General features: G+C 42.3%; 1 protein-coding gene across 6 annotated transcripts in view; it reads right to left on the bottom strand.

Annotated features, from left to right (window-relative positions):
- NPAS3 (neuronal PAS domain protein 3) overlaps window positions 1–12384 on the bottom strand; it is an 853690-nt gene that overhangs the window by 13470 nt on the left and 827836 nt on the right. For all 6 annotated transcript variants that reach the window (XM_049113038.1, XM_049113041.1, XM_035719983.2 and 3 more), the window contains one exon: window positions 10877–10983. In XM_049113038.1, the coding sequence (XP_048968995.1) occupies window positions 10877–10983 (107 nt within the window). The remainder of the gene's footprint in view (window positions 1–10876; window positions 10984–12384) is intronic.

Genomic DNA, 12384 nt, shown 5'->3' with positions numbered 1-12384 from the left:
CTGTTGTTTTTATTTGGGAGTTTTAGCTTTCGATATTGGGGAAAAATGAGAGAATGATTGTGTCAGGCTATTTCCTAAAATCTCTTTTGTGGGGAAACTCTGAAAAAGGCACGATGTGAGTTACTTGATATGGAAGTCCTCAAAAAATAGCTAATTGTCCCTTGAAAAGAGATAGAGTCATCAAACCAATGAGCTGCAGAGGAAGTTCATAACAGTGTGCTCAAACTAAAAAGAGAGGAAGCAGAGAGAAAGAAAATTTATATGCGGGTCATATTTTTAGCTCTGTACCGGGATATGGCGTGAGTACTTTTAACATGAAACCTGGCATCTTCTCTTTGATTTATCTCAAAGTTTACTTTTTGGTGTCTGAAACTTCGGGTAGAGCAGCCCGTGTTCCCCTCACTGGATTCACCCATCATATCATAACATCTCTAGAATTATGTCTTTCAAGTTGTACCATAGGAATTCGTTTGCATTCAGGGATCTCACAACATCGGAGGGGCCTTTACTGAGATTTTACAGGGCACTCAAGGAGATATGAGGGGATGGGTACGTTTCCCCCAGGTTCACTTATAATCTCGAATGGTCCCAGGTGTAATTCTGAGCACCTCTGCTACCCCGTGAGAACTTGTTCCCTGGCTGGAAGTCTAGGGTGGGACCAGTTGTTCTCGGCTGCTGTTGCTCCAAGAGGAACCAAGTAGCTGCCCTCAGCACCACCCCATGTTCCAAGCTAAGGCTGCCTTTGAGTTGCAGGCTGTGCTCTTTCGAGGACAGGGTGGCCCCACGCTTGTGAGAAGAATAGAACAAGGAGATGTAAACGCTCCTGGTTGAACCGCTCCAGTGCTGCTGGTTTGACAGTTTGGGGCTATTTAGCGTCAAGATCCCACCCACCCCTGATTGCGAAGGGCATGACCCATACGCTTCACTTAAGAGAAAACTGCAGGGAACTTCCGATTTTTTAGGACACGTGACCCCTTATGTCAAATACACACTTGCCCCACAAAAGACTGCGTGTTCAGTTTTCTTGAATACCTTTGAAAAATGTCACCTGGTCGGTCTCTTGGTCTGAGCCTAGTGGTGGCGTCCAAGGAGCGCTGGGCCTAGAGGGGAGCTCCTCCCCCCTGAGCCCCAGGAGCTCTCGCCGAGGCACACATCCATGGCTCTGCACACAGCCACCAACAGAGGGATTTCAGTTTTCCTCGGGAAAACTCTGTCCCCAGAAATAGACCGATGATTGAGAGGACATAAAGGAAGCCTGTGTCTGTGGCAGGAACATAATTCTGTTAGTAAATCAAAACAAATCAGTACAAGTTTGCCTTCAGAAATATGGAGAAAAAAAGAGAACATGGTCTCTTCCTGTTGGGCCGTTCTACCAAATCAAAGCCAAAGAATCTAAATAGTGAGTTACTTGTGTCTTAAAAAGAAGGAAGCAGTCTAATTCAGTTTGGAGAGGAGATGAAGAACACATATCAAAAGCGGTCTTTTAGCGAAGTGTCTCACAAAAGGACATTTTAGTGGCTTGCATATGCATTAAAAAGCTGCAATACTTGGCGTATTCAGGTAAGTATAGAATAAATAGGAAATGGTGAGATCATCGGAGATTGCACACTTCACATTCACACAGCTGAACAAAGAGCTTCATTATCGTCATGGAGATATGAGGACGCATCTGCGGCGCCATTCACCCGGCCGGGAGGTACCTTCATCAGTGGCTGCAGAGAATGGAGAGGGGGTGCTGTCTCCCAGGAACTCGAATATTATTTCTGAATTCACTAATGTGAAGAGTGTGCAAGTGAGGGGGGGTGGTGTGTGTGCGCTAGAATCACACCTTTCTACTTAATACCACAGTTGGGTGCTTAGCTGTAGCCACTGGTTTCCTTTCTACATTCACAAAACTGGCAGATGAAACATGAAAAAGAATACTGACTCTTTAATCTCTGCTTCTCCACCTAAGGCCCAAGGCAGGCTGACAGGGAACTTCATTCTGGAAACAGGACTTTTTTTTTTTTTTTTTTTTTTTTAATTCTGGATTACTTTTTCCTCTGCTTTTGAAAAACTGTGGGCTATAGGCGAATGAACCTGACATAGACTTAAAATAGGAACAAGTTTCTTTATCTAAAAGTTATAGTCCTTGATGCTTACAGGAAGGTCATTTTCAAAACCCACAGGAGAAAGAGCATTAGAGGCAGAAACTGTGCATTAAGTGCTTTATTTACTTGCAATCGAGACGGTTTTTCATTTAGAACTGCTCATAGGATCAACCAAGGCTTTGATGCTGTGCAGACTTTCCTATAGATTTTGCAATTAGTGAGCTAGATGTCTTAAATAGCGGGCATCCACAAATTGGTTTTTTGTTTTTTTTGTGAGTCTATGTGCCGAGCAATATTTGGTAAAGTTTAATGATATTTGATACTTAACGTGAGTTACGAGCTTGAGGACAGAAGACCTGTGGATGGTCTGTGAATGACTATGCATCATCTATGGATTTTCCCCCTAATACACTAATGACAGGCCCTGCTTGAATTGCTATCTGTGTGATTTATCACCTCAGAAGAGGTTTTTTCCTATACCACTGCCAATGGATAGATTTTTATTAACTGTTAATATTGAATCATGCAGAAAACTTTTCATTGATTTAGGAAATGTCAATTTGTTAAGTTTAAAAAATAAATTCCTCTTTTCTTCATGATAATGTACTGAATGGGAGACCAAGGCTTTTGAACACTGATGGTATGTTCTAGGACAGGAAAAAATCAGTGATGGTTGGCAGGAGTGACGTCCGAGATCTCAGATTTTTTTCAAACTGTTTCAATTCGGCCAGAGTTTCTGTGCCACTCATTCTTGCCCTTCTTGACCTAAAATACTTAAGGACAGGTATTTCTTAGCCCTTATGCTTTTTTTTTGGTGGTGGTGGTATTGGGGTGGGGGTGGGGGGGACGGGATTTGCCATATAAGGGAAGCCGTGAACTCTTCAGCAGGGAATTAAGAAAAATTTATGGTGAGGAAATGAAGGAAATGGTGGATTTATCCACTCATTCAATGGATATTCTTTTGAGTGCCTACTGACTCTGTGCCAGGCACCAGGGATCTCAAAGTCCACAAAAATTGGTCGTGGGCCTGTCCCTTTATTAGTATTGGTCATGGTAATTCCACTCCCTTACCAGTGATTGCTTTAGGTTTGGAAAGTGGTGGAACACCGGACAGTGAGACCCACGGGGAGGTCTCTCTCGTTGAGAACCATTGGAGAAGTTTTCTTCATTCTGAAAATATAGGACTTACCTCGATTTGCCTTTCTATGGGAGACAGATACTTAATCATCTTCACTGAGAAACTTGTAAACGTAATAACTCTTATGGGAAGTGGGATGAGGGTCTGAAAGCACAGGGGTCTGACCTGGCCTGGGGGAATTCATCACCTCCTTTTAAAAATGAAGTGTTGGGCACGGTTAAGCTACAATGTAGGGAGAACTAAAACAGGGTAGAAGGATAAGGTTGGATCTTTGCCTCAGATTTACTTTATGTCTCTCGTGAACCCTGTGTTTCTGGAGGAGGTCATTTTATGAAGTCCACTAAACCTCTTTAACAAGAAATACATAGGTGGGTGAGGCATAGGTATAGAGAACGCATGTTTGGCAAAATCAGCAATACTTAAAGGAGCCCAGGTAAATGTCATTTGTTCACCTGTTGTGTAGATTTTTCAGAAACCCAGATACTTTGTTGTGAAAATGTGTCAGATTCTCCCATGTAGCAGTCACTGTTGGTTGTCCACTGAGCAGCTACTCCTTTTTTTTTTCAGTTTTATTTAGAAATAATTGAAATACATCACTGTGTGAGTTTAAACACACAGCGTGGCAGTGGCTCAGCTTACATATATTATGAAACAATGACCACAAGTAGGTTCAGCTAACATTCATCTTCTCATGCGAGGTAAAATAATAAGGGAAAAGAAAGATAGAAGAAGAAAATGTGCTTCTTGTGAACTCTTCGGACTGACTCACAACAACTTTCCTACAGATCCTGCAGCAGTGTGAGCTGCAGTCAGCACGTTGTGTATTGTGCAGCTCTTCTATCACTTGTTCCTGGATAAGGCAACTTTCCCAAGTCCCAAGGGGGGACAAGCCTTGATTGTTGAAGCCAGACCTGGTAATTGCATCTAGTGTGTGGCTTAGGCTTGGGCACTTGATGAAATGCTGGACAATGAGATATAGGGGGGCTTCTCTCTACTGGAGGGCCTGTATGAGCATTTTCTTTCAAAAATGAACACAAAATAGTGACTGACCCTTTCCTGACTTTGGGCATTGTCTTGTGAGGAACTGGTGATGGGCAGTGCTACAGCTCTGTTTTGATCATGAAGAGAAAGGAAAGATGATTACAGAGAAAGTTTAAGTCATTTTTGCTTGGGTTTTCTGTTACTCAGTAACGGGATGCATTCTAGTCGATGTGCCCTGCCAAAAATTCTAGGAAGCCAGAGGGGATGCGGAGTTCATCAAGAGGTTCAAGTGACCTGATCCTTAGTTAACACAAAATTTATGGAAAAATCATTGTATGCTAAACACATACACAAATTAAATCCCCATGCCACTCATTTGTATTAAACAAGGAAGTCTGAGTTTTTTTTTGAGAGAACGCAAGGTATCAGTAAATCAACATTTTAAGGAAAGTAGTTATAAAACATAAAACAGCATTTTGTTCTTAATCTTGTATAATGTACTAGAAATGATGGAACTGATTTTATTTAGTTTGATTTAGGTTAAAATGGAAGTCTTAGAAGTATTTTTTTTTTTTTGAGCATGTTTTATAAGAGCAATGGGTTAGTTTCTCTCAGATATTAGATGTTCTGTTTTATGATAATAAAAGCAGCTACGGATTGAAATAGTAATAAGGAAAAGCCCAGGGATCAACGTTAGGATTGTTTTAGAATATATCTCTGTCCTCTCGAAGTTCCAGCTTACTTCCTGGGCAGCGAGGAAAGATTGTGTACTGTTGTATTCTGTGTCCTTTTATGCTCTTCTAAGCCTGGAATGTCCCTGACCCTGCACCTCTGCCCACCTCCTGCCACCTTGGCTTCTTGCCATCCTCTTTCAAGTTCCAGGGCAGATGTGCTGTCTCTGGGACTTCTCATCCTCCCTTGTTGCCCTGCCCTCCTCCCTGACCCCCCATCTCAGGGGTTCTGTGTTTTGTTCATACATCTCAATAGTCCTTTTTTATACTATGTTTTCAAAATTGGCTGTTTTCGTGCTATCTTCCCTACTAGTATGTAAGCTGCTGGAAGGTAGAGACCACACCTTAGTTATTTTGGAAACCTTATTGCAATACCACAAAGCTTTGTACATAGTAAATACTCACAGATGTTAGATGAATTTGAACAGGGAAAATGTTACTGTTTGTATTCACACATACAACAAGTACTTGGAAAAAGATTAACCTGGGGAAACAAAACCCAAAACACCTCCTTTTGCCTACAAATTGACTATTATTTCTGTTTACACTCTATTAGCTTTCTCCACTGATGTTCAAAACTTTACACCTTTGTAAAGAAGTTCATCTCTTTATCAAGTAGTTATGTACTCGTTTCATTTGAACCCTGACTGACATACCCTCAGAGCCAAGTCGCTACTTGTACTTTACTAATAGTCACAAAATTCAACCAACTGGAGGGGAAAATGAAGCGCTTAAGATTGTTAGGGGCAGCCCGGGTGGCTCAGCGGTTTAGCGCCGCCTTCGGCCCAGGGCCTGATTCTGGAGACCCAGGATCGAGTCCCACGTCGGGCTCCCTGCATGGAGCCTGCTTCTCCCTCTGCCTGTGTTGTGTCTCTGCCTCTCTCTCTCTATATATATGTGTCTCTCATGAATAAATAAATAAAATCTTAAAAAAAGATGATTAATCAGTCTGTATTTACTTTTACTTCATGTACAAGAGTGCTTTTGACATACTAGTATAGTCAGTCCTCAAACATTAACCTGAATGGGAGTCTGCTAGGGATCTTGTTAATCGCAGATCTGGACTCACTAAGCTGGGGGTAGGCGTTTCTATAATGCAGGGGAGCAAGGACACTCAGCTGAGAGTTAGGCCCTTGTTGGTCTCTGTTCTCTATCTGCCTGCTTTTGGATCAGAAAAGCCAAAATCGGTACTTTCCCGAAAAGAAGGAAAAAAAAAAAAAAAGAAGTAAAATAATACCGGTAATTCACTTCTGCATAAAACCCTGACTTTATTTTGTCTCCATGTGACAATCCGTCTTGGTTAATGGAGAGGCACATGATGCAGACTGACTTGGCTTCTGAAAACAATCTGACGTGGTAGCTGTAACACACATCATCTTTCAGGGGCATTTTCATATTCATATGGAAGAAGAGGAAAAGCTCATTTGCTCTGGGAAAAAGTCCAGCCAATGATCAGGTCGCAGCCAAATCCCCGAAGGCCCCGCTCCGAAGAAGGCTAAGATCAGAGAATAGAAAGAAGTCCTCTGTGCTATTTGTACTTGGCCCACCCACCAAACTTTGCGCCGTCCTCTCTCCCCACACTGCAGCTTCCTTTACTGTGTGCGGTGGCTGCATACCCAGATCAACAATTAAATTCCCCCTTTGTTTGTGTGGCAGATGACAAATGCATGGAGGACATCTTGTGTTTCCGAGGCAGGCAGGGCACTTACTTTGATTGATGCTCGGTTGTGGAAAAAAATGAGCTGGGAAGGAATTACAATGGAGGGCCTGCAGACTGGAAGGGGATATACTAATTAGTCCTGCATTAAGCAGTCGGCTTGCATTTGGCGATGAGACGCCTTCAGGAGGGAAGCGTAGGGGTTATTGATGCAAACAGCATGCAATGCATTCTTCCAGGTAGCTGTGCATGACTTTTGTCAAGAAGGATAAAATTTTGTAATTAAGAAATAAAGACCAAGGCTACTGTATTTTTTTTAATGCTCCCTCAAATATATCGGGTGGGCCATGCTTTCTCTATAGGCTCTCACAGACAAGCTGGAAGTCCTTCTTTCTTGGTGAAAGAACTCTTCCAGAGTTTCCTCATCCTGGGTAGCATCCTAGGAGGGGAGAAACGCTACCACTTCTATCCTTTCTGGCTCCTTTTCACTAACGTCCCACAGCTACAGAGCCTCAAGCCTTGCTAGTGGAGCACATCATAGAGGGAAGAGAAGTTTCCCTCCACCACTCTTTCTAGGTTTGAGAGAGTTGCTCATTTGACCCGGAAAGGACCCTGGGGATATCTTAAGACAAATCCAGCAACTTCTACAGACAAAAGGTTGGATTAAAAGGGACAAATGAGAAATGCAAAACCTGTTTCTCCATTTGGTTTAGCATTCGTGGCTTGCCCGTCTGTATTTGGGCTGGCGGCAGAGGTAGAGTAGTAGATGGTGGCGCTGCTCTCCTGTGCTCCAGCTAACCGGGGCGTCGGACTCAAGGGAGGCCTGATCAGTCAGCTGGAGATCGGTACCTCCCGAGCAATGGAGAACTGGAGACTGCTAGGCAAAGATGCTCAAATAATTGCTTACATGAGTAGTTTAAAATTCAAACCTCGAAATGTTGATTGTGTCAATTTGCCCTGGAGAATCAGTGAAATTGGGTTCAATGACTCCAGTGAGGTAGCATAAGGAGAAAAAAATCAGAGAGGTCTTTGGTCACAGTGTGAAAGAAGAGGTCCTACAACCCCCTTGGTCTTAGAATCCCAGTATAATTTCACTCACCCACCATGTTGGTATAGATAATGCGATTCTTAGTGATTCTTTATGTTGAAAGCCAGTGTACTATCAGGCGTCTCATGTTAACTTAGTGGGAGAGTGAATGGTCCAAAGTTCTTGGTTCAACTGATGGAAGTTGCCAGTTCCTGATGCAGCTGAGATTCCCTTTTACTTTTCTTATTCTAGAGACAAGTTCATCTACGGATTTACAGATGCCTATGCTAGGAAAAAGATATAAGTGATAAAGATAGCATTTTGAGTTATCAAAGACTATGGAGTCTTTTTTTTTTTTAAGTTTTATCCATAAACTGGAACATAAGACAGATATCAAAATATCAGAAATATTATCAGATGGGCTAAAACCTGTCTTTCATGCACAGGCACAGGAGTTGTGCCAATAGCTCTAGGAAGAAAAGCTAAATAGTTAATGCGGTTTATTTTTTAACCATCCCTTTGTTTTAGAATTCTATCTTATTCTTGAGCTGATTCTCTGTCACCATGACCTTCTTCTGCCAAGAAGGTACAGTTGAGGCATCCTTCAGTAATAGCCTAGGGCTTTGGACAAGCAAGATGCTGTGCTGGCTTTTTGCCTTTTCTTCCAGTGTTTACACAACCAAGACTTATTACATGCTCTGTCATTTTGTTACTGGGCTGGCTTTGGTTTGAGAATTAGGTAAACATCAGACATTCCATCACACAATTTTAGACTCAATCTTACTTTATAATGATGTTAATGTTTATTGTACAAAGCGAGATGCATTTGTATATTTTAGCATTTTATTTCAGTCACAGAATGCAAAACCTGACATTGGCATCAGTTTGATTTTTTTTTGTGTGTGTGTGTGTGATTGAAGATATTAAGCACTACAAGAACGTTGAAATTTCAATCTGATTAGGATCAAAATTCTTCAGGATCAAAACACTCCTTTTCCTCCCCCTACAGTTTTACTAATTGTGTGCTACTTGACATTGTGGAGTTATTCCACAGCATGATAGCTAAATATGTGAAGTGTATTTTACTGTGCAGAATTATCAGCTCATTTTATTTGTTTTTCTTGTGTTTGAGGTTATTAAAAGAACTTAAAATTAGAAGTCGTGTGTATGAGTTGAAAGAGTGAACTCAATCATTGTTAGTAGGCTAAATCATAAAGCAATAGCCAGTATGTCAATATCAAGTAATGAAAAAAATCACAGAATTTAAAAGCATACCTTCTCTGTTTATTAGTTGGCAAGATACCAGCAAAATTAGGGGACTAGCACAATAGTGAATGGCAGAGTTGATTTTCAGCCCTCTCAAATTATTCTGGTTACTGAAAATGAGATAAAAGTAGATCGGAAAGAATGGCATCAAACATATTTGTTGGAGACCTTTGCTTCATGGGAAGAAATGAACTGCCCTAGCTCACTGTTCCTGAGGAATTGTGTTTCTTCAAGCTGTAAATCAAATCCCAGAGAGATAGCATGACGTTTTCCAAATAATAACTGAGGATGACATAGTTCTTTTTTGTCAGCACCAGGTTTCTGAAGTTAGACCTCAATTAAGATTCCAAAATGAAAAAGCACCCTTCTCTCCCCACACACATGGTCCATGACAGCGTCCTAAAAACAATATATTCATTTTTAAAGTCTGGATCTCTGGCATACATTGGTCTACAAATACATTCAGAGCTTCCTCCAAAGATCCTGATTTTTCTCCATCTTCTCTAAATTCCCAGCTACAAAGAACCTGATGTTTCTTTTCAGAAAACAGCATCATTTTTTTCCCCCAATTAATTGAAGAGCCATCTGCTTCTGCGATGCACAACACCCATTCATTCTTAGCAACAAGTGTGTTCCCTAAATCCCTGGTGTGCAATACCAAGGCACGCGCTCAGTGTCGGGAGCAGAATTTGCTGGAGAGCGGCCTCGCAGGCAGGCTTTTCCCAGAGACATGATATATACAAAACCTGACACTGAACTAGGTCCCATGTCCATGTTGCTAATGCAGGCGTAAAAAACAGTACGAGATGCTCACACTTTGAGACTCTGGCTGGCTTACCGTCCCGCCATTATGCTTTGGAAGATGTGAGTTTAAAACGAGCAAACAACTGCAAAGAGCAGGAAAGACCTGAGCCGGCTCTCCTCAGCCACGCCAGGAAAGGGGAGAGGAAGTAGACTGAAGGGCCACCAGGAAAACATGATCGTCAAGCCGTCCTATCTCATTTGTGGCACCCTGCATGTATTTAAAACCAGAGTTCAGGACTGGGTTTAGAACCATCTAGGAAGATGAGCTCGTTGGGCCCTCGTCTTTGAGGAAGAGTCTGGTGATTGTTCATAAAAAGGATTTCTGGTTGGAAAAGGGGCAGGCTCTTCCTCAGAGGTTCTGCAGACCATGCCTCATGTTTCAGGGGATTGTCAGAGCCCTTCCACACACAGTGGAAACGGCCCACCAAGTTTGATGAGGGAAACTGCATGGGACACTAGTGTGGGGGCTTCTGCTTGGACCTGGGCAGAACACTGCTGGTCTTCCTTTCTTTAGATGCCAAAAAAAGATGCCTTGGAGGTTCAACTTGTGAATCAGGAGCTGGGAATCGACTCAAAGAGCTGAGATGAGTTCCTCTCTCCTGGGAGTCAGGAGATGGAGGTATCTGTTCCACTGAATAACCCTCTGTCCAGAAATAACAGTGAAAAGACACTGCCTTTAAGAGCTGCCGTGTCCACACGATGTGCTCTGCCCCTGTGGTCTGGCTTCCTCCTTGCCCCGGTTGTGCGGTCAGTCAAGTAGGAATTGCTATAGGCTCTGGTCTGTCTGAACTTGTCTTCTCCCACATATATCTTGCAACAGAGACCACTAATTTCAGAGTGGAACTCACTCTCTGGAAAATGAAAGGGTCAAGAAAGCACTTAAGACAAAGGTTCCCCCATCACTTCATGGGAGAGAGAGCACAAGAGACCACAACATCCCATGTGAGGGCCTAAAAATCCAGCAACTTCTCTGGGCCTGAGTTCCAACTTTCAATCTAATTCCAACACAAGTTGAAGTGATTTATGTCTCACTTTTCCTCCCCTGCATGCTGACAGTCAGTCATCTCAGGGAGAAATCAGCACCAAAACCAAACAGACAGCAGAGAGAAGAGAGAGAGGGAGATAGAGAGAGAGAGAAAGATGACCCCAGCCAGGCTGTCCCCACACACAAGAGGTACTTACAGTCTAGGTGACTGTGTCTGATGCCCTCAACATCTTCGGCATGGATGAAGTGATAGCATCTCTTCCCTACAATGTCTACAGGGGTCAGGTCCATATAATCACTAATCCTGCAGAGAGAGGAACACAGGATGGAATTCAGAAGGGGAGGAAATACAGAAATTGTTCAATGGCTTAGAAACGAATCTGCCTACGGTTTTCATTATACCAGGGTACCTGGGAGAGGTGGCACCCTGAGGGAAAGGAAGCCCTTTACAGATAAGATGGTTTCCTTAAAGGATGTCGGACTTTTCCAAAAGTAGGGAAATGTGCTAGATCAAGCAACTGTGTTTAAATAATGAGACAGGTTTTTCGTTTCTTTCTTTTTTTTTTTTTTTTTGGCATCAGAAGGCACATTTGGACAACATAATTCCATGAAATTATTGAGAATCAGTAACAATACAAGATCCTCATTAGAGGCCAAGATAATTCAAGGTTACATAATAAAATAAAAACATGTTATGGTGATACCAAATGATTAGAGACACCTTTCATTTAAACAGATTGGTCTTCTATTGGGTATTTCCATGAAAAAGGGCTTCAACTGCTTCTTGGCACAAAGTCCAAATTGGCATTCAAGGGATATAATTTAAATGCTGAGACATACAGATGCCTGGGGGTATTATCTTTTTCAGCCTTAGTCATTTGGGAGCTCAGCTTTCACTCCTGGCCCTTTTAACTGGTACTTTGTGGTGGATTCCACACAGAAACTTTTAAACCATTTCAGCAGCTCTTCCAGGCTTGTGCTTGACAGTACGTGTGTGTAAGCCCGTGTCATTGATTGTGCACACGTCAATGTCCTCAGGCAGGAGCACAGAAAAATAGAACAGAAATTGGAAAACATGTTGGGAGGGGGGGATCTGCCCTGATTTACACAAAGACGTCAAAATGCTTATTATCCTCCTCCCTGTCCAGGTACAGATTGGTTTTGGGCGGTCCAAAACGGAACATATCTTTTGTTTATTCTCTTTACTGTCTCTGTGCTTTTTATGGTTTATGGCTTATGACAGAGCCAAATAGGAAGTGAGTCTTTAGAAAGAACATATTTAAGAAACCTCTGAGATCACTGCTGGAGAGTTCAAGCTGACCTCCAAGGCAGGGAAATAAGGAACAAAACCAAACCAGAATAATGTGGAATACAATTAAAATGTACTATCCAGTGAGTAGATTTCTCAATGTCTAATATTAAATAAGATTTTTGGCCAAACTAGAATTCTTGGTAAGACGAGACAAAATGGGGGCAGTATGAAGAGCTTTATAACCCCATGGTTTTCTGGTAGCAAGGCAGATTATTAGTTGGTGTTTTCCTAAAACCATTAGCACCTTTCTAAGCTCTGTTTATACCCCTTTTCTATAAATGGGTGAACAAGGATGTCGTTAAAAGGCCCTCATTGGTGTTTCTGAAATTTGCCAGCTCCTCTGAAAGCATCTGATGTCAGCCCTGTGTGCGGCCGTCCTAGGGAATGCAGGGG

The sequence above is a fragment of the Canis lupus genome, chromosome 8 (assembly GCF_003254725.2).
Source record: "Canis lupus dingo isolate Sandy chromosome 8, ASM325472v2, whole genome shotgun sequence".
Lineage (NCBI taxonomy): Eukaryota > Metazoa > Chordata > Mammalia > Carnivora > Canidae > Canis > Canis lupus.
This window is presented reverse-complemented; position numbering and strand designations above follow the sequence as displayed.